At 38.6% G+C, this 23,509-nt stretch overlaps 1 protein-coding gene across 3 annotated transcripts in view; it reads left to right on the top strand.

The window, feature by feature from the left end:
• ZDHHC20 (zDHHC palmitoyltransferase 20) overlaps nt 1–23,251 on the top strand; it is a 47,998-nt gene extending 24,747 nt beyond the window's left edge. For 2 of the 3 annotated variants that reach the window (XM_075083439.1, XM_075083459.1), the window contains exons 3-13: nt 2,118–2,212; nt 5,783–5,903; nt 7,243–7,312; nt 8,432–8,464; nt 9,287–9,407; nt 15,629–15,761; nt 17,352–17,478; nt 18,744–18,833; nt 19,993–20,108; nt 20,505–20,582; nt 22,187–23,251. In XM_075083439.1, coding sequence (XP_074939540.1) covers nt 2,118–2,212; nt 5,783–5,903; nt 7,243–7,312; nt 8,432–8,464; nt 9,287–9,407; nt 15,629–15,761; nt 17,352–17,478; nt 18,744–18,833; nt 19,993–20,108; nt 20,505–20,542 — 944 coding nt within the window. In that variant the 3' untranslated portion in view covers nt 20,543–20,582; nt 22,187–23,251. Of the gene's footprint in view, nt 1–971; nt 1,034–2,117; nt 2,213–5,782; nt 5,904–7,242; nt 7,313–8,431; nt 8,465–9,286; nt 9,408–15,628; nt 15,762–17,351; nt 17,479–18,743; nt 18,834–19,992; nt 20,109–20,504; nt 20,583–22,186 lie in introns of all 3 variants that reach the window. The other variant, XM_075083449.1, reaches the window with a different exon arrangement.
• Nucleotides 23,252–23,509: the final 258 nt, after the last annotated feature.

The raw sequence follows: 23,509 nt of genomic DNA, 5'->3' as shown, positions 1-23,509 counted from the left end.
AGAAAATTAGCTGAAGAGGAATGAAGCTGGTTTATATTTGTACTGGAAACTGATGCAAGATGCTTCAGGAAGTAGTCTTCCTAAGTGGCACTGCTGAAGTAAAGCCGTCAAAAATGGTATCTTCCCTCCCTCTCATTTCTTGGGAGCACTGACAGGGCAGATACCTGAAATCGCAGTAGGATTGGTAGCACAGGAGTGGGAAAGAAGCAAGAATTTACTCAGTGCTGGGGCAGTATAGACTGCTGATTGCAGACTCTTTCTCCTCTAGACTGGGTGGTGCCCATCACTAGAACAGCTGTGAAAGTTTTGCTTCTCTGTGAGTTGCCCCAGTTTGGCTGCTGAGGACAGGTCCTTGGCTTTTAACGATGGTGACATATTGCAAGATCTCAGTTATTGCAAGAGTGCAAAAGCACTTTAACAGCTGCCCCTTTCTAGTAAATGCTGGTAGCACTGCCACAGATCTGTACCTCTGCTGCCGCCAGCCTTGGTGCCTGTTATTCTGTGTGTTGTCTGGGCCTTTACAGCCTGTGACAAGACTTTTGAGGTTCTGCTGTTTGAAGTATTGTGTGCACACTAAAAATAATCCTTCAAAAGAATTTGAATTTTAGCGGTGATTTTTATGGGCAGAATAGAACTGTTTACTGTGTAAGTTAGCTTTGCTGTGCCTTGCCCTCCCCTGTATCTCATTTCCTCTTTCCTTCTATTCAACTCCTCTCACCTTCTTCTCTCCCAAAGCTCTGGTCTGTGCAGCTGATTCCACTGCAATTTTATGTCCATTTCTCCTTTTTTCCAAACCATTTCTCATGCTTTAATTGCTTAACTGCATTTTGTTTGAATGTGTATAGTATGTTTTTAATAAAAGACAATTTCTAATTATGCAGTGCCTAGTACAGTGATAACACGAGTTCTTTCCTATCACGATGACAGTTTTAGGATGGCTTTAGCAAAAGGTTTTGCTTCTTGCATTTCAGTTAGCTCCACAGCTGAAGATTTGCCAAATCTGTCTGTAAGGTTGGAGGAGTCAGAGGCAAAGGTAAAAAGCATAATTCTCTGAGGAAAGCTCAAATACAGTTTGTGTGGGTTTTTTAATGTAACAAGTGCTGAAAATCCTGAAAGACAATTAATTAAGACCACATTATCTGTGATGTGACTGTGCACATGAATTTTCTGAGCTGTTTGGAAGTTCCCAACATTTCGAGCCATCATGCCATCCATGAAGTATGTCTTACGGCTTCTTAAAGGACACTATTTATGTGCACGGGAAAGTAGGTCAAGTTTCCTTCTTCCTGCAACTGAAGAGAATATAAGTGAAGCTAATGTAAATATTTAGTATGACTTCTTTTCTAAGTCTTGCTGTTCTGGGACAACTGCTCTGTTTCCTCTTGACGAGTGGTAAAAGAAGCTGTTAGAGGAAACAAGGTCAGAAGAAGCTTCCTAGGTCATAAGGGCTGGGCCTCTGGTGTTTAAGGCAACTATATCTCACAGACATGTTCATAAATTGATTGAACTCCCTACTAAAGCCACCTACATTTTGTTACCACCGTGACAATAATAGCAGGACTCTTCCAGATGATTTGAAAGGACATACCCAGGCAATTTTTAACTCACATACAGCTGTCAGAGTGCAGTCCTCTTCAAACCCCTGGTTTGAAGTTTTTACTGTCATTGATGACCAGTGCCTTCTACAGTGGCACAATACTGTGCTGGTTTTATTAGAAGGAGAAATTAAATTGAGTTATGTTAAGTCAGTTATCAAACACTTTAATCCAGAGCTGAACTGTAGCATCATCTATATACAAAAGGGTTAGTTACGTGTCACAGGTGAAATGGAGGGGGTTTTGTTTGGTTTGTTTTTTTCCCTTCAAAGTCTGTTCTGGAGCCATACATGAAAGCATATTATTTCCTTGAGGAATAGCAACCAGCACATTTGGTGATTATTTTTTTTTCAAGTGAGCACTCCTAGAGTGCTAAGTCTGCCCAGGGAAGAGGGTTTAATATAACTTAATTTTATCAGGTGATTCATAGTGTAGTAGTTTAGCCATCATCAAAGATCAGGGATTTTATTTTGTATCCTTTTCAGCTATATTGACCAAACTCTTATTTGTATTTTATTGCAGTTGTCTACCTTGTGGTTTTTCATCTGTCATTTGTCATGTTTGTATGGTCCTATTGGAAGACAATTTTCACATCTCCTGCATCCCCCTCTAATGAGGTAAATAAAATGTTAGAAAAATGTCAATGCCTTTTTTATAAATAGCTGAACTGTTTTTGGTGATGAAACTTGTTTGCAGTACTGCATGATTCACCTTTCACTTCTCATTATCTAAAATAGAACAGCATGACAGTGTATCATGAATGAAAATTATCAAATTACTCTTAAAATACTGTATACTTTGTGTAATGACATTTCCTTATATGAAATGCACATTTAATTCATCACAAGTTTGACAGTTATGCACAGTGCTTTGCTATGAAGTAGCTTGCTTGAAACCTGCAATTTTTAAAATGGATAAATCAAATACAGTGACAACATTTTTATATTTCCATTTTAGACAGTTTTGACCTTTGGGTAAGAAAAAAGTAGCAATGCAATGTATACTCATAACATGGAGGACTGAACCACTTACTGCTAAGTCAAGGGTTAAGGTTTAGTGACAATTGAGAAGTAAATACATAAAGGAGCTTTACATAATGGCAAGAGAATGCATGATGACTGTAAGAAGTTTTGTTTTGAAAAACAGTATTAATTGCAGGAACTCTGAGATGGATTACCTTTTTTCCTATTTTCTCTAAGGTGTGTGTATGTAAGGATTAAATACTGGCACCAAATTTAAAATACTTTCCTACCTTTCCTTGGTTTTATAAAGCTTTTAAATTGGCTGAACTGTTTGAGGTTTTGGTTGCTCTGTGGGGATTGAATTTTTATTCTATTTTTGGCAGGACTGACTTTCAGTGCTAATGTCAACCTTAAACATTTTTGAAAAGAGTTAAAACCATTCTTCTAAGGAAAAGCAAACACTGTTCTGCAGTGCATAATCATGGCTTAGAGATCTGTATCTTAGAAAGCTACAGAATATAAACTGAAAAAAGCTAAAGACGACTCTGATGTTTAGTGAGGCAAAAGGAGTAGTACTGAATTGTTAAACCTAAATATTCAAAGGGGCTTGTTACCAGGATGGTTTGTGTTGTCTTTATCTGTGATGGTTCTGCAGTTAATGATAAAGTTAAGCAGTTTAGCTAATTAAAATGTGGTTGAAACCGTGTTATTCCAGGTTTTGTAAAGGTATATGAATTAGAGCTGCTCATAAAGCTAGTGCCTAGTAACTTTTACCGTCTTCTTGGATTCTTCAATAATAGAAAACTTCTGACAGTACTTATCCTGTATTTACAGTAATGTTGTAGAAAACTTTTCATATTTGGTAAGTGAAAGGGATGGTTTGAGCATATGGCATGTCATTAATATTTCCTGTATCAAGGGCGGGGGTAGATCAGATTTAGTACAATTTTCTTCTACAGCTAACTTTACAAAGAAAAAAAGAAAACAACAAACAACAAAAACCACATGCCAAAGAAAACTACAAAAACCAACCAAACAAAAAAGACCCACCACCACTTTTTCTCTCTCTGGGCAAGTCCCTTCTGTTCATGTACCAGTGAATAATTTATGCTGGTTTTACTTAAAACAAAACCTGACTTCAGAATCTCCCCATTGTATGAGAGTGTAATCAGATATATTTTCAGTCATTCAAATTAGCCATTCTTGCAAAACAAATAACATCCTGTGATCTTACTATTGAACTAAAAAAAAGATTCTGCAGCTGCTGTTGTCTTGGTGTAATCGCTGTACATTTGTCATAAGAAAGAACAATCAACATTATTCAAGATCCAGAAAGAGGAAGGAAACAAAGGGATTCTTTCTGTTTTCAATAAGAACTGCTGGAACCTCATTGGAAATTCTGTTAGCTATGTGGTAACAGACAACTTTTGATGCCTTTGAACATATCCTGCCATTGTCCAAAGAGGCTGTGGTCTCATGGCCCTATTAATTTCTGAAATTAGAACAGAAATGTAGCTGTTTGGAAAACCAAAATCCTGTCCAGGGTTTTTGGAGTAATATTACAATGTTACTTGGAGTAATTAAAAAACTTGTAAATCTTATTATTTAGTTCCTTTTCTGTGCATTAATGGTTTGCCATAGAAATGTCATCTAGAAGTAGTATTTCATGTTGAATGCCACCTCTGCTTGATTGCAGGTCATGGAGACGGGCATTTGGTCACCTAGCAGACTCGCAAGAGCAATAGGGAGGAAGGCATATTGCACTGCTGTTTGCTAGCATGATGCTTCATATCTGTCTTAAATTTTTTATGTGAGCATCTCCAGTCTTCATATTTGAGTAAATATCTAGCTTAGAGATGGATATTAAAAAAATGAGGTCAAACTCTTGGTGATGACTGAAACGTTAAACTTCAATTTCCCTCTCTGCATAGATTGATCCTAGTTTCTGGCTATTTAAAAGTGGATTATGTTTCATGTTTCACCCTTGAATGGTGGGTAGGCTCAATAACTGGGATGATACTATATGTAACAGGAGACTTAACTAGATTCTGTGGGATATGAGGCAATTTATTTGCATTCTGGGTTAGGAAATAATGCCGAAAAATTGCAGCAATGTCTTACTGCTTCCTCCTTTCTGTAAGTGAAGCCTTCATTGTTGCTTGCCAACTGACTGTAATCCAAAAGAGGAAAAAGTACAGGATGAGAGGAAAATCCATGTGAAATAATTATATACGTGTTCTTGGTAGGAAAATATGGTCATATTAAACCACACTAAGCCAATTTTTATTCCAGTTGCACACAGCATTTTCCACTCACTACCATGAATACTTTGTCTGTGCTCATAAAAAGGGCTGTAGTAGTCCATTCAGGAATCTCAGAATTTAAAAGTGCTTCATAACAGAAAAATACCAAAGGAAATAGTGAGCTCAGCCCCAACTCCGCAGGGGCTTGTCAGCCCACTGAGTTTTGTGGGGCTTAATGGTAAAGCTCATAATTTCAGTAGATACCAAACTAAATGTTTCATAAGCGAGTAAAAGTTCTCCAGGTTGTGGTAAAGCTTTACATTTCAGTGAGGCTTCAGCAGGAATGCTTCTCATGCTTTACTCAGAATTGTAATTCTCTCTGAAACTGTACAGGCTTTGCTGAAGTCGCTTTCAATACAGCTCATAGATTTTGAGACTAGTGCTGACTACTCCCAAGTAAAAATTCCAGTTAAAATCTTCCAACTTCTGTGCTGAAGCCATGAAGCCATCCCCCTTCCTCGCTCTGGACCCCACCCCGGCCCTGCCTGTACTACTCTCTAGGTCAGAAAGAGGAACTGGGACAAGAGAACTTTAGTGCCCTGTAGCAGCAAAGGACTGTTGCATGTTCCTCTTGCTCACAGATCACTCAAATTTAACTCCTGATTAAGCATAAAGGAAAGGTTACGCCTTCTTAAAACTCCCCTGAGTCTCTGGCTTCATGTTGATGGGAAAATGCCATAGATAATGGAACAGAGATAAAGATTATTTTCTTTTAAAATATCTCCAGGACCATTATGAAGTTTTGAGGATCCCCTGTAATTCCTGTAGTGTTCTGTTTTCCTTTGTGTGGGGCTTTTTGGGTCAGTGGGTAGAGGTTGTCCAAAGGCACAGGATTAAGATACATAGGGTCTTTTCCATGGAGCTTGACTAGAACACAAAGTCATAATTAATCTCTTCATTCCGTTTTCTCCCTCCCTCCTAGTTCTGCTTGTCAAAAGCTGATAAAGAACAATATGAAAAAGAAGAGAGACCAGAATCCCAGCAGGAGATTTTGAGAAGAGCTGCTAAAGACTTGCCTATCTATACGACAACAGCGTCGAGAGGTGAGATACAAAAATAAATTTGTGCTCCTGAAGCTGCTAGTTTAATTCAGTGAAATTCATTTGATGTCATGAACAATCTGTTAAGCACATATTGCAAAGGCCATGACCTTGTTTTGTTATTATTTTGGGCTGGGTTTTTTTTCCCCCAAGAGAAACTGGAGTCCTTCATCTAGGGATCTTAACATGTAGCCAGTATTTGGAATAACTAAAAAAAAAAATCCTCTTTTAGCAAGCAGATAGATGACAACATATATCTCTAATTGTGGCTATAAAAATAATTACAGCAAATAAATACAGCTAGAAATAGAGAAAATTCAACATTTAACTCAATTTTATAACTTCTTTTTCTGAGCTGTATCAGTTCAGCAGGAGGAGAAACATGATACTTCAGGCTAGAATTTAAGAATTAATGTTGTTTCATTCCCATCAGTAATTCAGTACAAAGCTAGTCATGGACTATTTCTGTATTTGCCTTTAATACGTGTACCCATTTTTATTCCAACTTATACATGAATGATCTGCAAAACTGCTGTCTTATACATATGTATATTCTTTAAAAGTCTAGCTTTTATATGTGAATATAACTGTTTCTCTTTCTTGAAACTAGCAATGCTGTAGAGTTTTCTGGAAACATAAACTACTGAGAATAACTGTTATCAAAGTTCACTGTGACTTTCCAAACAAAGTCTAAGGACACCTGGCTTTTTTGAATACAAGCCTCCCTTTCAGGGAATCCCAGTCTTAAGTTCCTGAAGTGGTCTGGGAAGCTCTTGCCAGCTCCTAGCAGTTTTGCTTAGCTGTAGGTGTTGGCTTTCCTCCTTTCAAACTGCCTGTGCTGGTGTCTTATTTCCACTGAGAAGAGCCTGAAGGCTAGTTTAAAAATATCCAGGAAAGATGAAGAAGAGCTAATTTACTGAACAGTCTGCTAGATCACTATTTGCTGAGGAGGATAGAGAAAGCTAATGCAGAAAGTTGGCTTGCTGAAAGAGTATAGTTTCACAGTGGGATGCCTGAGTACCCTGTCCAGAGGCAAAAAAAAAACCCCAAGTGGTAGGGGATCAGTGCCGGAGGATGAAGGATGGGAAGACTGGGGAGCCAAACAGTAAATGGAAACAGACTTAGTACAGTAGTAATAAAGTGTTTTAAACACTTTCATATGTTACATTTCTTAAAAAACTGAGAAGTACATCTCATATGAGAGCAGGCACATGAAGGTCTGTGAGAACAGGTGTGGCAAGGGAGGGCAGAAAGCTCTTGAAGATTCAGTTCATATTAAGGGGGAAAACCATTGTAACATTAAATGAGTTCTAATGACTTGACCCTTGCTACCTGAATGCAGCAATCAGATACTGTGATCGATGCCAGCTAATCAAACCTGACCGCTGCCACCACTGTTCTGCATGTGACATGTAAGTTACTGAATCTGAAATGATCGATTTTGTCTCTCCTGCAAGCATCGCTTTAGTGTGTTCATGTCTTCAGTGTGTCAGTCCTTGTATAACAGCAGAATTTACTATTTGTTCCTCTCTCAGACTCTCAGTACCTGGATTTCATGAAAAAGCAAAGTTCCTCCTGTTGGTGCAATATTATTATTGCAGCCCCATTGTCCGAAGTGGCAGAACTAATTAAAAAGTCAGCAGTTGTAAGTAAGGAAAGGCAGGTCTGAGATACCAGCACAGCAAATGCTTATTATATCTTGCTTCTGCAGCCTTGAAACAGATGCGTGCTACTAATAACGCTAAAAACCTTTATCTCAAAGATCGACAGTGCAATGAGATGCCTTAACCATTTCAAAGACATTGCTGCTATTCCCTAGCCTCATTCTGAACCATCAGAGAAGTCTGTAAGGGCACTGAAGACTGAGCTATGAGTGAGACTTCAGTAGGCTGAGCTTGAGGAAATCTAGTTAACTGAAGAACACATCTTTTGGCTAAAATCAAATTTATTAGCAAACAGAGTGAATGTCTGTGTGTCTGAAATGTCTAGCGTCTGTCCTTATACTAAAACTGGATGAAAATGGCATGTGGGGTATTCAAATTACCCACTGTGCTACTCTTTTCCTCAATTAGCTTTAAAAAACAAGCAAGCAAGCAGCAAACAAAAAAAGGTAGCAAAAATAGCCCTGAGGAAGACTTAGCTGAAGTGAATGCCAGGCTAACGGACGTTATCCACACAACTCTGAAGGGTCCTTTGGATTTGTTTCCTCTCAATGTGCTCATAAAAATAGCTTGGCTTAATGAACTATTACATGGTGTTGCTCAGTAATGCTCCCCATGTTAATTTAAGAGACTCTCTTCATCACTTTTCTGAATCTCACTTGGTCCTTTTGGGTGAAAGGATGATTGCTGTAATATGGAGAATTGGCATGATTGAGAAGAACTTGAAAAAGGTACAGTGGGGCAAAATACTTTTTAAAAAAAAATAGTAAATAAAAAGCAATCCCTGGACCTGTAGAAGCTAAAGGTATGTGTTTTGGGAAAAAAAAAAGTGGTTTTTTGCTTTAACTTACTGGAAATTATCTCTTTCAGATGTGTATTAAAAATGGATCACCACTGTCCATGGTAAGTTTATAAAAACAAAAAAATTGGTTAAATAATAATGAATTAGATACTACATGATGAATAAGATGCTGCTTCAAAAATGCAACTTTGAAGTAAAACTTAATTTTCACAGAATTTCTTGAGGCTTTAATATGTGAAAATAAATCTTGTTCCTAATACATGTCACAACATAGAGTTGTGGGCCCAGTAGCCCAAATCATGCAGTTTCTCCTTATATGGAGAAAACCTGGTGTTAACGAGACCTATGAGAAATCAGATTTCTTCTGTTTAGTTTGGTATTGTTACCAGGAGAGGAGATACCCACTACGCTGTGAAAATCAGTTCTTGATTCTAAATGATACTCACTCAGACAGTTGCTCTTCTGCAGTGTGTATTCACTGGTAGTCAATAAAAATATTACCTGCTGTCACTATAAGTATACTGCTATCAGTAGTTCACTCGAAGGTGGTTTTGTGACCATCCACCAAAACTGATGGAGAGGCTTTTAGTACCTTCTACGATGACTGCAGTTAGTTCATAGTGTGTGAGACGCTTCCTATACAGACTGTATGTGTCATGTATGCTTTGCCAGGTCATGTCCTGTCCTGTTGAACTTCCGGGGGGGCAAAATATATGAGGGGCCCCAATCATTTGGCCTGAGGAAAGAGACTTCATTCAAAATGGTGGCATTAAATGCTTCTGAAACGCTAGTGCCAGACTGTTTTGGACATAACACTGACATCATACACATGTTATGCTCTGCAAAAGCTGAATGTATTGGGTGGGTTTTTTGGGGTTTTTTGGTATATCATAGTAACCTCTTTCTCTTTCCCCTCCTTCTAGGGTGAATAATTGTGTGGGATTTTCTAACTACAAATTCTTCCTCCTGTTTTTAATGTATTCCTTACTGTACTGTCTGTTTGTTGCTGCTACAGTCTTGCAGTACTTCATAAAGTTTTGGACAGTAAGTTCTAACGCTTTTTTTTGTTGTTGTTGATTTGTTTAATCCTGCATGTGTTATTGGAGGCTGCATCAGCATGTTGTCACTCACCATTTACTCTGTTCCATAGTTCATTACCGTTAACAGCATTAATCGAAGTGACTGAAGCAGGAGAACCTTCCAAATATTAATAAATTAAATGTATTACACTGCCCAGGATGAGTAATTGGGGGAAGAAGTTCTGATGAGGACACTGCAATTTCTCTGCTCCATCAAAATTCAGTGGCACAGCTCAGGTTTTTTTGACGCTACTGGATTATAGATATGTAGATATAGAAATAACTGGCTGTATCCAACAATTATATATATGAGTGCGTGTCTGTATACACACACACATATATATGAAAATACTGACAAAAGTGAAATATAAATAAAAATTGTGTATCTTCCTAGACTTGTCTATGGATAATCTACTACCAGATAAGGCAGATTAATTTATTGGGAACTGACCGAGCTCTATTTTGGAGTCCCTCATGGGCATGGCTGAACTTCATACTAGTGGCTTTTATCGATCTGATATGGGTAGAATGCTAAGATATGTACAGTGTTAATGGTATAGATCTTCCTTGCAACTTATCAGTTGTCAAATGATGAACGTATGTACACGCATCTTAGTAGGTTTAATAACATTTATGTGAAGGGCAATCATCCTTACACATCAGTGTTGTATTCCTCCTATCAGTTTTGTTCCAGTCACATTACAGGCTGAACAGAGTGTCTTCTGGTGTTGTTCCCTTGCATCTCCAAAACCTTGTACTATGCCTGCCCGTCTCTAGGCAGAAGAGCTAGCATCAGAATTCCCTTTATCAGTTTCCATTAACTAGCATGGGAAAACTCACCGTAATGGAAGGCTCTCCATCACACCTTTATAAGTAAATAACAGCACGTATTTCTTAGATGCTAGCTGCTGTCAGAGTAACTGGGAAAAGCAGACACTATCTGTAGCTGTAGAAATCTTTATTGGAGCAAAAAGATGTTGCCATGTCGGTAAGAGAAGCTTGATCATGTATTCAGAATAGTTGTACTTAGAGACAGTTGGCATTAGACAGGTAAGATAAATGGTGCAAGAAGTATGTTTGTTTGTGTTCATCTAAGTGTATGGGTCTGATCTGCCGAAGTATTATGTTTCTCTTATTCTGTCAGTTCTGTACAGCAGCCTGTCACTGGAGGGCAAGGAACTGTGTGGGAATTGAGCTGTCAGTATTGTGTGAGATGAAAGTCATAAATGTATTTGTCAGTCATAGCTGCGGATTGACAGATATTTCAGATGGAATGGTCTGATTCTGCTGTTCAGTCTTGCTTGACTGTGAATAGTTAAATTTTTAATTTGTGAATGTGCCACTCCCAAACATCTGCCTGGCTGCTTTCCAGTGCTTTGTATGCAATTTCTAATTAAACTGTAGATGCGCTCTTACATATTTACCAGTCAGTGCTTGAGCAAAAACAATGAATTTGTTTTGTCACCTCACTTCGTAAGTGTGAGTGCAACAAAAGTCCATAGGATATCTGAACACAATGAACATTTAATACCAGCATTTGCAGCAAGGCTCTTCCAAAGCCCATTGGTCATGATATTGAAGTGGACCCTTGAGACGAGAAAGTAAACTTAAGAGGGATTTTTTTAAATTATTTATTTGTTAAAAATGCTTCCTGCAAGAATGAGCTACTTGTGAAATGTAACAAGAGACAATGTAGTGCTGTGCTTGCACGTCTTTCCTTCTTTTCTGGTTACTTCCGAGACAGAATCTGGCGATGCCATGATCTTACCATTAGAGTAGGTCTCTGACTCACTTTACTCATATTAAATCACTCATTCCACAAAGCTAATATTCCTCTGATCCTATAATAGCCCGATTAAAGTACACTTTCAGAAGGAGGTGGCAGCACTATAATCATATGGGCTTGCAAAATTTAGTATGTCTCTAGTATGTACGCTTTTAGGCAAGTGCTGTTGACTGCAAAATAGAGTCCTGGAAGCTTCTTTCTACATCTGTATCCAGATCAGAGCAGAGCACTGCTGACACATGCTGCCTGTAGACTGCTTCAGTATATTGCTAATGCTCAGCTTTGACTCTCACAGCATCAGACAGATGACTGTTTTGACGTTTTCTGTTAAGGCTCTCTAGATGTTGGTTTTTTCCTCCCAAGCTTGACTATCAGAAATGTTACAGTATACCTTCAAAATGTAGCGTTTCTTTTTTGCTTCCTCAGAGATGTTTTTCAGGGAAGTGTGCAACAAACTGTTCTGTATATCCAGTTTCGGGATGAAAGGTGAACTGCTTCTTGGGGAATGTAGCCTTGGTCACTTCAGAACTTGCAGTGATGAGGTTGTAACGTGTATGTGCTAACTACACAAATGTTAGCAATCCATTGTTTTGCACTGTTGATAATTCTTGCATAGAGACACGACACACGCAGATACTTGCAGACATTGCAAGACATACACACCTACCTAACTATTCTGTTGAAGAAAGTCTTTGTGTTTCCTGCTTGCACATGCAAGTCTTTTACATAGCATCTTTCATGCTCTATGCAGAAGTGCTGAAGGAAGATCTTGATACTGTTCATACAGTGGTGGATCAACCACACTGGCTGTAAATGTCTACCACAGACTTACATGCTGATGTGGATGTTAAAATGTTTTGTAGATCAAGGGAATGTGAATGACTTTTTTTTTCACTCATAACTACTTTTTCTGTGTTGATGAAATTTTTTATTTCTACCTAGGAAGTTGTTAAAGATGAGCAGATAAAACCTCAGTTTAACCAAATGTATTTGACACAAACACCAGCACTGGCTGAACGCCCAGTCCTCGATGCCTTGTTTACATAGTGCATGGTGGTACTTCCCAGTGTATGTTTGCATCTACTCTAATTCTTGCTGCACTCCCTCCCCCTTGAAACCTGTATGTTTTCCAGCTGTTTTCAGTGTCTTTCGTTGTCCTCCAAATTATTTTGGCAATCCTGAGTGCAGCTAATTCAAGGATGTGATATGTGTTCTGGGTAGATGGGACACACCTCTGCAAAACATTGGTTGTATTCACAAAACAAACACACAAACAAAAATTGAAAAAAAAACCCTCAGGAAAAAATAGAGTGATTCCAGATCCTTAGTTAGAACTCATTCCTCCTGCATATACACATAAGGACACATACAAGATCTTCTGAGATTTTTCCAGATTTAAGCTAGACCTAACTACTCATAGATGAGTAGTGAGTCAAGCCCTGGCAGCACTTTTTTTGTTGTGGGTTTTGTTTGGGGTTTTTTTGTGACTTGATATATGCTCGAGTGACTCTATGCTTGTGAAGGAGTTTGTAGGGGACTCTTTAGAATAGTGACTGGGTTCATTCTATTACGTGTACTAAATAGCCCAAATTTTATTGTGCAAATTGCTTCCCTTTGTAAGGTCTGCAGCTCTCTCACTTGCAAGTCTCTGCTTCGGTGCTGCTGCTGCTGAGCATAATGATTTTAAATAATGTCTGAAGTTTCACTCTCTTTTCACATGCTGCAGCATGCAGACTGCTGCTAGAACACAACTGTGAATAAGCCTGTTATATGCACTCAAAGCCTGCATGCTTCTCTCCAGGAAGGAATTGGCCTTTTCTGAAAGGTGCTTCAGTTCTGCAGCTGTCATTCAAGAACTTAATACCAGTGGCTGAAACTGGGTAGTCAGAAGAGGTAAACGCTCCCTGGGGATCATGCAGATTAATCATGCATAATTCAAAAAACTATATTTTCTGGCCCACAGAAGACACAAAGACTAAGCTGCTACTGCTCTTTGAGCTTCAGAATCAACTGGCCTGAGAGTTCTCTGTATAGAACTATTTTGTTTAAATATGCAATTCCAAAAAAGTCATAGAAATAGAAGTTGCAAAAATTAATTAGGAAAGTGGGGCACACTGCAGCATGCTCTGAGGTAGGAAAAGCTTTAACACGAAGCTTAGGATTAAGCAGCAATTGGAGTATGTATTTTGCTAGCTTTGATTTCAAGGGATTAGAAAACACAACGTATCCCTACAGAAGGGGGAAGAAGGACTGTTGCACAAATTGTGTAAGCAAAACTGCATTAAAAAAAAAAAAAGGCAGTAAATAAGGAAACAACTTAGATGGCAGTCAGAGAGCTGGACTCTGCTATAATTTGCTTACTGTAGCATGATCTGATGCCAGGATTTTTGAAAATGCTGCGTGTATCTGCCTGACTCCAAGGGGAATGCTTGGGCTCTCCCTAGGCTTTCTGCACAGATTAGTGTAACTTAAAAGCCATACATCTTGCCTACAACAGATTTGTTAAATGCTAGCATCTTAGCTAAGACAGCTAATACCACTCTTCAGGTATAAAGTTTGGAATTTAAAAGCTAATTTAAACCAAGCTTTCCTGTTTCTTGCTCTTTTTTCTTAAATACTCACTCAATTTCAGATGTTATGCTAAAGATACATCCCACAAACATATCTCAGTATTGAAGGATATTGGGAGGAAGAGAAACTGTACTGATGTGCTATGGGTTCTTTTTTTAAACAAAGAAACTTGTGCAAAGAATGGCAAGATTTTTTATGGTTTTGCCTGAAACTACATCTAATGGTAATAGATATGTTCTGAAGTTATAAAGATTTTGTAATTTATAAACCATTGCTTTATATTTCTGGAGTATTCTGAGCTTTTCAGACCTTTATGAATGGTTTCATCGTACAGAATATTCACATAAACCTTACTTGTTATGGGAACAACTAGCAAGGAACGCACGTGGTGTAGTCATGCTGTTCAAGGTGACGAACCACTGGAAAGTGATCCAGCCACAATCTGAATAGCAGTACTTCTATGCTTCGGTAGAAAATGTCATGCCTTGGAAGTTAGCGTGCTCTTATGTACTCTCTCCTCCATTCTCTTGGAGAATGAGGGCTAAGGCTGCTGATGGGTGTTGGAACTCGGCATGTCCGAGAGCACGTGTGCACACCAACCATCCATTATTAACAAAGCCTGTGCTGTTTTCAGACACTTCATCTTAACATAATACTAGTGTTTAATAAATTGTCTTTGTTTGCGCAAAGCTTTGCCGCAGGAAAGCTGCAGAGAATTGTCCAAAGGTAAAATCCAATATTGCTGTAATTATTTAAGTACTGTTCCTACTATAATTTTTCAGTCATTCATGGTAGCTACTTACCTCAGCAGAGGAGGAGGGAGACTTGTAATCTCTTGCCTATGAATATAGGCAGTGTACAGGGGTACAGATGCACCTATGTGTACTTGATCTTAATGGAAATGTGTTCTAGTCTAAGAAAAAATCAGCATTAGATAAGTGGGTATACTGAATGAGCTAATGGAAAAAGTAATGACAATAATGCTACCTGAATAAAAATAGCCTATCTGCTTCCATAGTGCTGTTAAAGGTCAACTACTTAAAAGTACAGTAATTTTGAGGATATAGAACTGGAATAGTATTGTTACAAATTCCATTGGCTGCTTGAAAGTGCAAGCCTAAAAATAGTTGGGGTTGGGGGTGGAATTGACTATCCGATATAGGTGGGAGGTTATTTTTTACATGGTGGTTGTACTGAAATTGTTGTTTTTCATGTAGATCATCTGGTGAATCACTTCTACCTAGTCAGACATGGCAAATTTGTTTTGCTAGGTACATGTTGGTTGTTGCCTAAATCTTAGAGGTCATCAAAAATTGAAGATCTGTCCCAGGTCTTATCAAGGAGTTGTTCAGCCTTGGAAACACAATATGAGAGCCATTCCCCTTTTACGTTCCTTACATCAGTTCAGAAGTAGGTTCAGTATTATTACCCTGCCAGCAATGGGTTTGGACTTTTTGGTTGTATTTTCTTATCTTCAAGTAAAGTGATTTTGGACATGTTTTCCCTGTGTCTCTTTGGCTGTGGCTGCCCAGTTAACATTTTTGAGTGTAGGAATTTTTTTTTCCTTGCCCCTTACTGTGCATTTAAAAACTAACAGATGAACATATCCACTCATGCTACTAAACTCAGGTGGAAGGGGTACCCATCAGCTTTAAATGCTGTTGTATACCAGTTTAACGTGACATGAAATGAAAGCTGGGCTTGTGCTTGTTTGTGAAAAGTGAGGTGAAAGACATATAGCAGAATGGGTGGGGCAGAAAATGTTTAGTGACAATGCTGCATTAGTTGCTAAAAACTGTTAACGTATTAATCTCTTTCTTTCTCCTCAGAATGAATTGCCAGATACCCACGCAAAATTCCACGTACTATTCCTTTTCTTTGTGGCAGCCATGTTCTTCATCAGCATACTCTCACTCTTCAGCTACCACTGCTGGCTAGTTGGCAAAAACAGATCAACCATAGGTCAGTTAAATGGAATACGGAACTATTTCTTGTCCAGAAAACCAACAAGTCGATGCGAATGTGAGACCTACAGGATATACCATCACATATAAACGGAATTCTTAAATATTGTGCAATAAGAAGCACATTTGGTGAAAGTAATTAAGGATGAAACATATGGGGAAATCAAGTATGTGTAGGGGTCCTCTGCCGGAGCAAAGCATTCAGATTCATGATGAATGTTAATTTCTTGTGTTTGTATTTTTGAGATCTCTGAGGCACTGCATTTTGGTTGTGTTATTATATAGTGTTAATTATGTACCACAATTGCTACTTGCCAGTAACGCTGCTGTTCTAATACTTTGAGTAGCTGGGTGGCCCCAGCCTAGGTGAAGGCTCTATTGTATATGAACATAGTATATTTTGAACTAGATCCAAAAGAGTGTTCTTAAATCATGAAATAAAATGAACCTCACTGTTAGGAAGTGGCTTATAAAAGCAGTGCAATAAAAATGGAAACACTGATGCACTTTTCCTAAATAATAAAAGAGACCCCCATAATTTCTATGCCTAAATGTTTTAAATGGCATTGACCAGCATAAGCAAGTTACATGCATTAGTTAAAATATCTGAAGTTCTTGCTAAAGCATTTTTGAAAGTCTTACTTGCGGGGTGGGGGGGATGGGGACTGGTGGGTATTTCCCACACTTCCGTAAGTCAAAATCTTATACCTTTCAGTGGAAGTTAAATTTTTATCCTCAGAAGTGAGTTGATTAAAAGTGAAATAATTTTCAGCTAGCTAGAATTTTTTTATGGAGGAAAAGGATTTTTTTCTGATTGCTTGACAGGAGGGTTGTTTGAGTCCTGTTGACATATCTAAAGCTAACGAATATTCACAGTCTCTTTTTTAGCTGTGAAGAAAATTTTAGCACGTTCCTCGCCCAAAAGTCAGTGGTCATAATTGGCAACAGAGTCAGTACTTTATTTACTTTCTGGATCATGCTTGTAAAAAGACAAGCTGTTGGTATGAGTCCTCTCAGTTCTTGGCCAAGGGTGTAATCGGACTGACTAGAAAAATGGTGGTGGTTTGCTACAGTTCGTGATGTGTCTGTGTTTCTAACGTAACAGCTCTCATCTTTCTCTGATACCATGGGATGCTCTTAATTCAACTTCAGACCTTGGCAGAAGTGGAAAAAACTATCCTGTATGAGTTAGGTCCAGTAGTGCTTTTGGGAAATTGCTTCTAGAAGAGGAAATCTGCTCAAAGAAGGCTTCACAGGCCAAAGAGAGAGCTAGCCATCAGTGAATAAGGGATGTGGTATCTCTGGCATGCTGATGGTACACAGCTCTGTCTCAGACCTTATGTTAAATGTAAAGAAAGATAACTGTTCTGCTTACGTGACGTTCTTACCTTTCATTTCTATTTTTGTCATTAACCCTGTGATTTTTTTTAATGCTGATTATTGAGGTGACTTTTGTTTGCCCATAATACGCATCAGGATTGTCTCAGCTTGCCCAACACTGTTTTCACAATAGAGAATTTTGAGTGTGTTTATTCATCTTCCATAACTCCTTATCACTTTAGAGATACCGCATGTTTTTCTTTTACAGAAACATTCCGTGCACCCACATTTCGAAATGGCCCTGATAAAAATGGGTTTTCTCTTGGATGCAGCAAAAATCTGAGGGAGGTTTTCGGAGATGAAAAGAAGTATTGGCTACTCCCTGTTTTTACCAGGTATTCAGTCTGAATGGGAATGAATTAGGGAATAAATTGATTCCATGACTTTCACCTTGCTTCCCCTTCTCCTAAAAAATAAAGCACAACTGGAAAGCCAGCTTGTAAATCCTACATAATGAATACTGGTGTTGGGAAAACATGCAGGAGGAAACTGAGCAAACTGCACAGAATTTTCATTCAAAGACAAGGGTTTCATTGACAAGGGCCTTCTAAATACAGAGTTTGGAAAGCTTTGAGAAGCATATTTCAAAAATTGTACACCTTTTGGTGGTAGTATTAGTGTCTGATTATATAGCAGGAACTGAGAGGAGATCCAAATGCTTTTGAACTTCAGCTGCATTGAAACAACATCAGTTTAAAAACACCCCCTCTTGCCCTGAAAATGCTTGACAGCTTTCCTTTTGCTGTAGATGACAGTTTCAGTGTTGAAAGTCACCTGAGAAAGTACATGTAAATAAGCAGCAGTAGAAAAAAACCTGATACAATGCAAAATACTGGTTTTAAAACTTCAGCTGAGCCAGTGTTACCGAGTTGCACACAAGTATCAGACAAGCTTGTTGAAGCAAGACTGACCTGCTGCTCACTCCCACCACTCCCAAAAGTCAGCAGAACAAAGTAGGAGCCGTGTTTCAACACTGCTTTGGGGGGGTTGTGTATCAGTTTAAAATATTGGTGAACACGTTTGTGAAGGTCTGGTAGCAAATAGCAGAGGTAATAACAAGATCTTAAATTGCCTCAGCTGTTTGCTCAACTACCATGACTTTTCATGTGATTAAAGACAGAAGCTGTATTGTAGATGGATCAGTCTCTTTTGCTACCACATTTTATTCTGATTAAACTTGCTTTAAAAGAAAGCTTAGCTAACCTCAGAATGATGGGCAGAAGGGAAAGCATGGCCACCAGAACATTATTTATGCTACAGCTTCTGGGGTTGTAAATACCAGAAGGTCTGACTACATGTGCACAGTAGTTTGGAGGAAGACTAAAGCTACTGTCTATAGAAACACAGCGATGTTTCTGAAATACGTAGACCAGTGCTGTGCTCAACAATCCATATGGAGTGGCAGGGTGGGAATCATTTGAGCTCCAAGATTTAATTAACTGATCATCCAGCTTAGTGGTAGAACTACCTTGCTCAAGTCTGGAGTTCAACACTGCACTGAAGTAATTGATTTGAGCTTGTAGCATTTGCCTTTTGCATGGGTACTTGTTCAGTTCGTTTAAGTCAACTACAGTGATTTAAATCTTTGTTTCTGGTTTAGTTTGGGTGACGGGTGTAATTTTCCAACTCGTCTGGTGATTATGGATCCAGAGCAACTTACTGCCTCAAGCCAAAATGAACCTGCCAAAAGGTAAGTATAGCATTTAGGACACTGATTTTGTACTGTTCTATACTTCATCTGGAGAAAAAAATTTGTCAAAATTATTTTTTTTTTTTATTATTTTTCATGTCATCTTCAGAGTGAGTTTGTAAGACTTCAGAGAAGGACAGAATGGACAGTCTTGACTGAAAAATGGTGCTGCTTGATGCAGAAAGTCTGTTTCTTGGTTTTGACCTATAAGAGAGGGTATGGCTCTAAGAAAACAGTACAGAAAGTAATAGAGCTTACTGGCTCTTAACAACAATCACAAAGTCCTAGAGAAGACTGAATATTGGTCCATGGAAAAAATAAAATTTAACATATTTTTTGAATGAGAGAAGGGCAAGGTATTATTTATATTTCACCTCCTCTAGCATGCTTAAATAAGGGATGCTGAGACACAGTTTACCAGAGAGGTAGATCACTGTGTCTATTGCTGGATTTTAGCACTGGAGGGGTTTTAGCTCATTAATTTTTATCCCTCCAAATTTGCATGTTTTGTATTTTCAGGAAGCCTACTTTAGATTCAAAGACACAGGAGTATGTGAAACTTCTGGGGGTGTTTACATTTGCCATTTTAGAAGTCTTTTGTATAGTTTGGTGAATTTGTAGCTGAAGGTTGTTGACAACAGTAGTCACGTGAGTTATCAGGCATTAGGGGGGGTCCAAAGGCAAACTGAGAAGTTGCTTCCAGTGCAACATAACCTGTGGAATTTACACAAGAGCAGCACCCTTGTGCAAACAGCAGAGTATCCTTCTGCATTAGGAGTATGTTCAACATAAGGCCATAGCATTTACTGATGGGATAAGATGGCATTAGGTTGTTCTTCCAGACAGTACTGGTTAGGTTTTCTTTTAAACTCTGTGGCAGTAGAATTGTTGTCAGTATGCCATTTCTTGTCTACCAGTCTGTGCTTTTTATTTTTTTCCCCATTAAAACTGTGAGTGGCCTGTGTCAGGTAAGGGTTTAGACTGATGACTGGAGCAAGCCTATAGGAGGATTGGGGTTGAGGGCCGTGGGCCATTTTTAGTTGGCAGTGTAGGGTTTTTTGTTTGCTTTACTCTTAAGTTAACTTCACTACTCTACAAATGTCTGAAACAAGCAGCTACCACTATTACAGAATTCCTGTTGACTTTGCTTACTTTTCAGCTCTGGAACCAATCAGTCCTTTCCTACTCGACCACTCAGTGAATCACAAAATCGATTGCTAGCCAGCGACAGTCAGTGGGTGGAAAGTGGCCCTGAAGAGGAAAATGTTAAATCAGGTAGCCTGCACCATAACACTTTGATGACTCTCTGGTTTTGTTTGTGGTGGGTTTTTCCATTTTTTGTTTAGGCCTAAATAGTGTTTAGGAATTGGTTGGAGTCAAGTAGAAGAAAATTTGTTCCACAGAATCAAGTCAGCATGTTTAGAAGTTAAGGCTAACTTGTGTCTCATGCTCTGCTCCAAAACGAGTTATTACACTAAGGTAATGGATAGATAATTCTCGCTTTTGCACTTCCTATTCTGAGATTTTGGATCTTTTTATGTTTGATTAGCAGGAAGAAAATATTTTTTAAAAATAGGCACAATACGATAAATGTGCTGTCTGGTTTGAAGTCTTTGCTATTTGCTGTGCAAATCTGCAAAAACACATAATTGAGATTCTCTCATATTTTAGGTGCAAAAAAGCATATTATAGTTTCCTTGGAAAGCTGATCTCAGCTTATTACCAACCAACCATCTCAATGAGAAACAGGTAAGACCAACATAACTGATTGCCATTTCTGTGTATGTATGAGTAAACTAAAATAGACATCTTGGAGTCAAAAGTCACTAGTCATGGAATGCAGAGGAGTCCTCTGATGTTGGATGAGTAATAGAAAAGTTTAAATAAAACTCAGAATGTCCAGAAGACAAGAATGGGAGTAACGCTGCGGCACAGGAAGCATGGGCTGGCTAGATCTGAGATGAGTCAGACTAATCCTGTAACTGAGATTGAAGTGGGTAGTGCTGGATTTGTTACCTGACTGGGGAGAAGTACCTTAATTTGCTAAATAGGCAATTTCAAGATGAAGCGCTGTCTTGAGGAAGCACTGTTCCTAAGGAACAGCTCAACTGTCTTTGTGGGGATGGTGTGATGCTTCAACTGATGTTGGTCAGACTGCTCAGTGTAAACTTTAAAACAAAAATTAAACTAGTTACTGGTCCTTCTGAAAAACCTACTCAACCATGAGAACCCACCAATGATGAGTTATCCTTTGCAGTTTTTCTTGACACTTTATATAAATGTGCAAATGAATGTCCCAGCAAGAGGCTCCTTTCAGACTCTAGCTATATAAAAACTAATCTGATCTAAACAGGTTACTAAGGCTTTTCTATTCTTCATACACAGGAATAGATATCTTCTCAGAGCAGTTCATCCCAGCAGCCTTTGATAGGGTATTATAGGAAGGTCTTAATCTTTCTTTCCACTGACCTAGAAAGGAACCAGAAGTGACTGGCTTAGGCTCAACAATTAACTGATAATAGTTTGGGTTGAATTCCCTTTTATCCTCCCTCTCTTCCTGAAGTCAAGCCAAAATTAATAAAGGAAGATTGTGTACTTTGTGTTGCACTTGCCCAAACTGCCATAGTTTTAAAAGTTCCGTAAATAAATAGTGCATAATTGCATCCAACACAAAAAGCATTTTGGTATGTGTTATCTCATATAATGATTAACTCAGTAGGATGCTGTTTCAGCCATTCTGAGTTCAGTTGGGTTTGGTTACAATTTCTGCAGGCCAAGGTGGTAAATTCCAGTCCCTCTGCAATTGTAAGCAACTATGCAATAGCCGTGAGTACCAGCATCTGTTCTGTGCACTTTTGTGTACCCTGTAACAGACTGATAGTTGTATTTTTCAATTGTATGGCTATAACATGCAGAAGAAGCAAAGTTATGGCTGACTAATAAAATTCTCAGATTATTCTAGAGAAAAGAGCATGATTTGCAAAAGGTGGCCAATGCCCCAGCCACCACTCCCCCAGCCTCACCTAGGCAAATATCATTTGTGTCCCCACATCTATCAATTTAATTCAAAATGAGCAATTCTTGCCAGTCAGGCATCCAAGAGACTTCAGGCACAGGTCAGTGGTGAATGAAGTGGTGATTGACATTTTTGTGAAGATAATCTTCTAAAACATATGAGGTTTAAAAACAAAACAAAACAAAAAAAACCATACCTGCCAGAAGGCTAAATAACAGCTGTCCTGAATCAGGAGTCTGTAAATTACCTGTTACCTAACTGCATTCTTGTAATGCACTATGATCTGTTTTCAAAGCTAATGGTACAATTCCACTAACTACCCTTTTTGTTTCACTAGGTTTCTGCAACACATTTTGTGCTTGAATATTACTTAGTTTTGTTTGGAAGAAGTTGATTAGTAAAAAATGGAACATGAACATTTTAGGAAGAGACAAGAAATTCAAGTTTCTGCACAGTACAATGGATTCTTGTAAGCACTATTGCAGAGCAGGGAAGTTAAGACAGATGCCTTAAGATTCTTAATGTGCATTTTATGCAACACTGAATTATATACTGCTACCAAAGGGCCAAATCCTGAAGTGCCCTGCTTGGATGCACAAGGTCCAAAGGTCCAGAGTGGGAACTATGCATTTCTGTTATGCTGCAGTGGTGGGGGTAGATTGCAGAGACTCCTGCCTCCCCATGGGCAAACTTCATACCTTAGGCACTGCAGAAGTCACTTCCATTGCAGGTCTCCAGGGTACAGAAGGAAAGAAAAAAGGAAAAGAAAAAAAAAAAGGTGGGGGGTGGGGGTGTGTGGTAAAATCAACATAGAGCACGGCTAGTGAGTCTGAAGTGTGACTATACATAGTTCAAATACCAGGTAATGGGGAAGTGACTGGATGATGTCTTCTCCCCTCTTCCTATTAACCTGCCCCATGATCATAGCTCTCCAAGTCTTTTGAGACTGAGGATTCCTTCTACTAGCTGTGCTTTGGAGCAAGGCAGTGCCAACAACATAAAAGCCTTTTACTTGGGTGTTGCTTTTTCTGCTATAGGATTGAGCCCCCTCACAATTTTAATTTGATTTATTTAACTATATCGAGAACAGAGCTCAGAGAAGGGAACTCTGGTTTAGTTGAAAAAACATGGATTATTACTCTCCAGCAATTGTCTGTCAGCATGCAAAGAAAAGCCAGTCCAAAAAGGAATTAACAATTGTTACATTTTCTGTTAATGTCTGCAGTGTTCTGTATGAGGCAATAACAAAATGATAAAGTACCCCGAGAAAAACCTTATTGCATTTGTGTGTTGTTAGAAGATGGAACTGGAGGAGTACTGCTTTTTCTGTGGGACTCTTGATGGTTTATAAATACTATTTTATACTTTTGTTTTATCTTTTTAATAAAGGCACAAGTTTTTATTGGTTCTAAAGTACCATTTAAACAAATACCAAGTACTTATGAGTACTTACGAGAAAATTAGTGTTGGATCATACATCTGTGTTAACACACTGAAAATCTGTATGCTTTAGCCTGCCAATTTCAAGTCCAGTTTAAGTGATGCTGAAATTGCTAAAGATTTAATGCTTTGTGCAGTGATGTACCTGTGCACAAAAGGCAAAATCTGTTTCCTGTGTGAGGAATAAAGTCCATCCTAAGCTCAAGACCTACAGCAAACA

This window comes from Phalacrocorax aristotelis, chromosome 1 (genome assembly GCF_949628215.1).
Source record: "Phalacrocorax aristotelis chromosome 1, bGulAri2.1, whole genome shotgun sequence".
In the NCBI taxonomy this organism is placed as follows: domain Eukaryota; kingdom Metazoa; phylum Chordata; class Aves; order Suliformes; family Phalacrocoracidae; genus Phalacrocorax; species Phalacrocorax aristotelis.
This window is presented reverse-complemented; position numbering and strand designations above follow the sequence as displayed.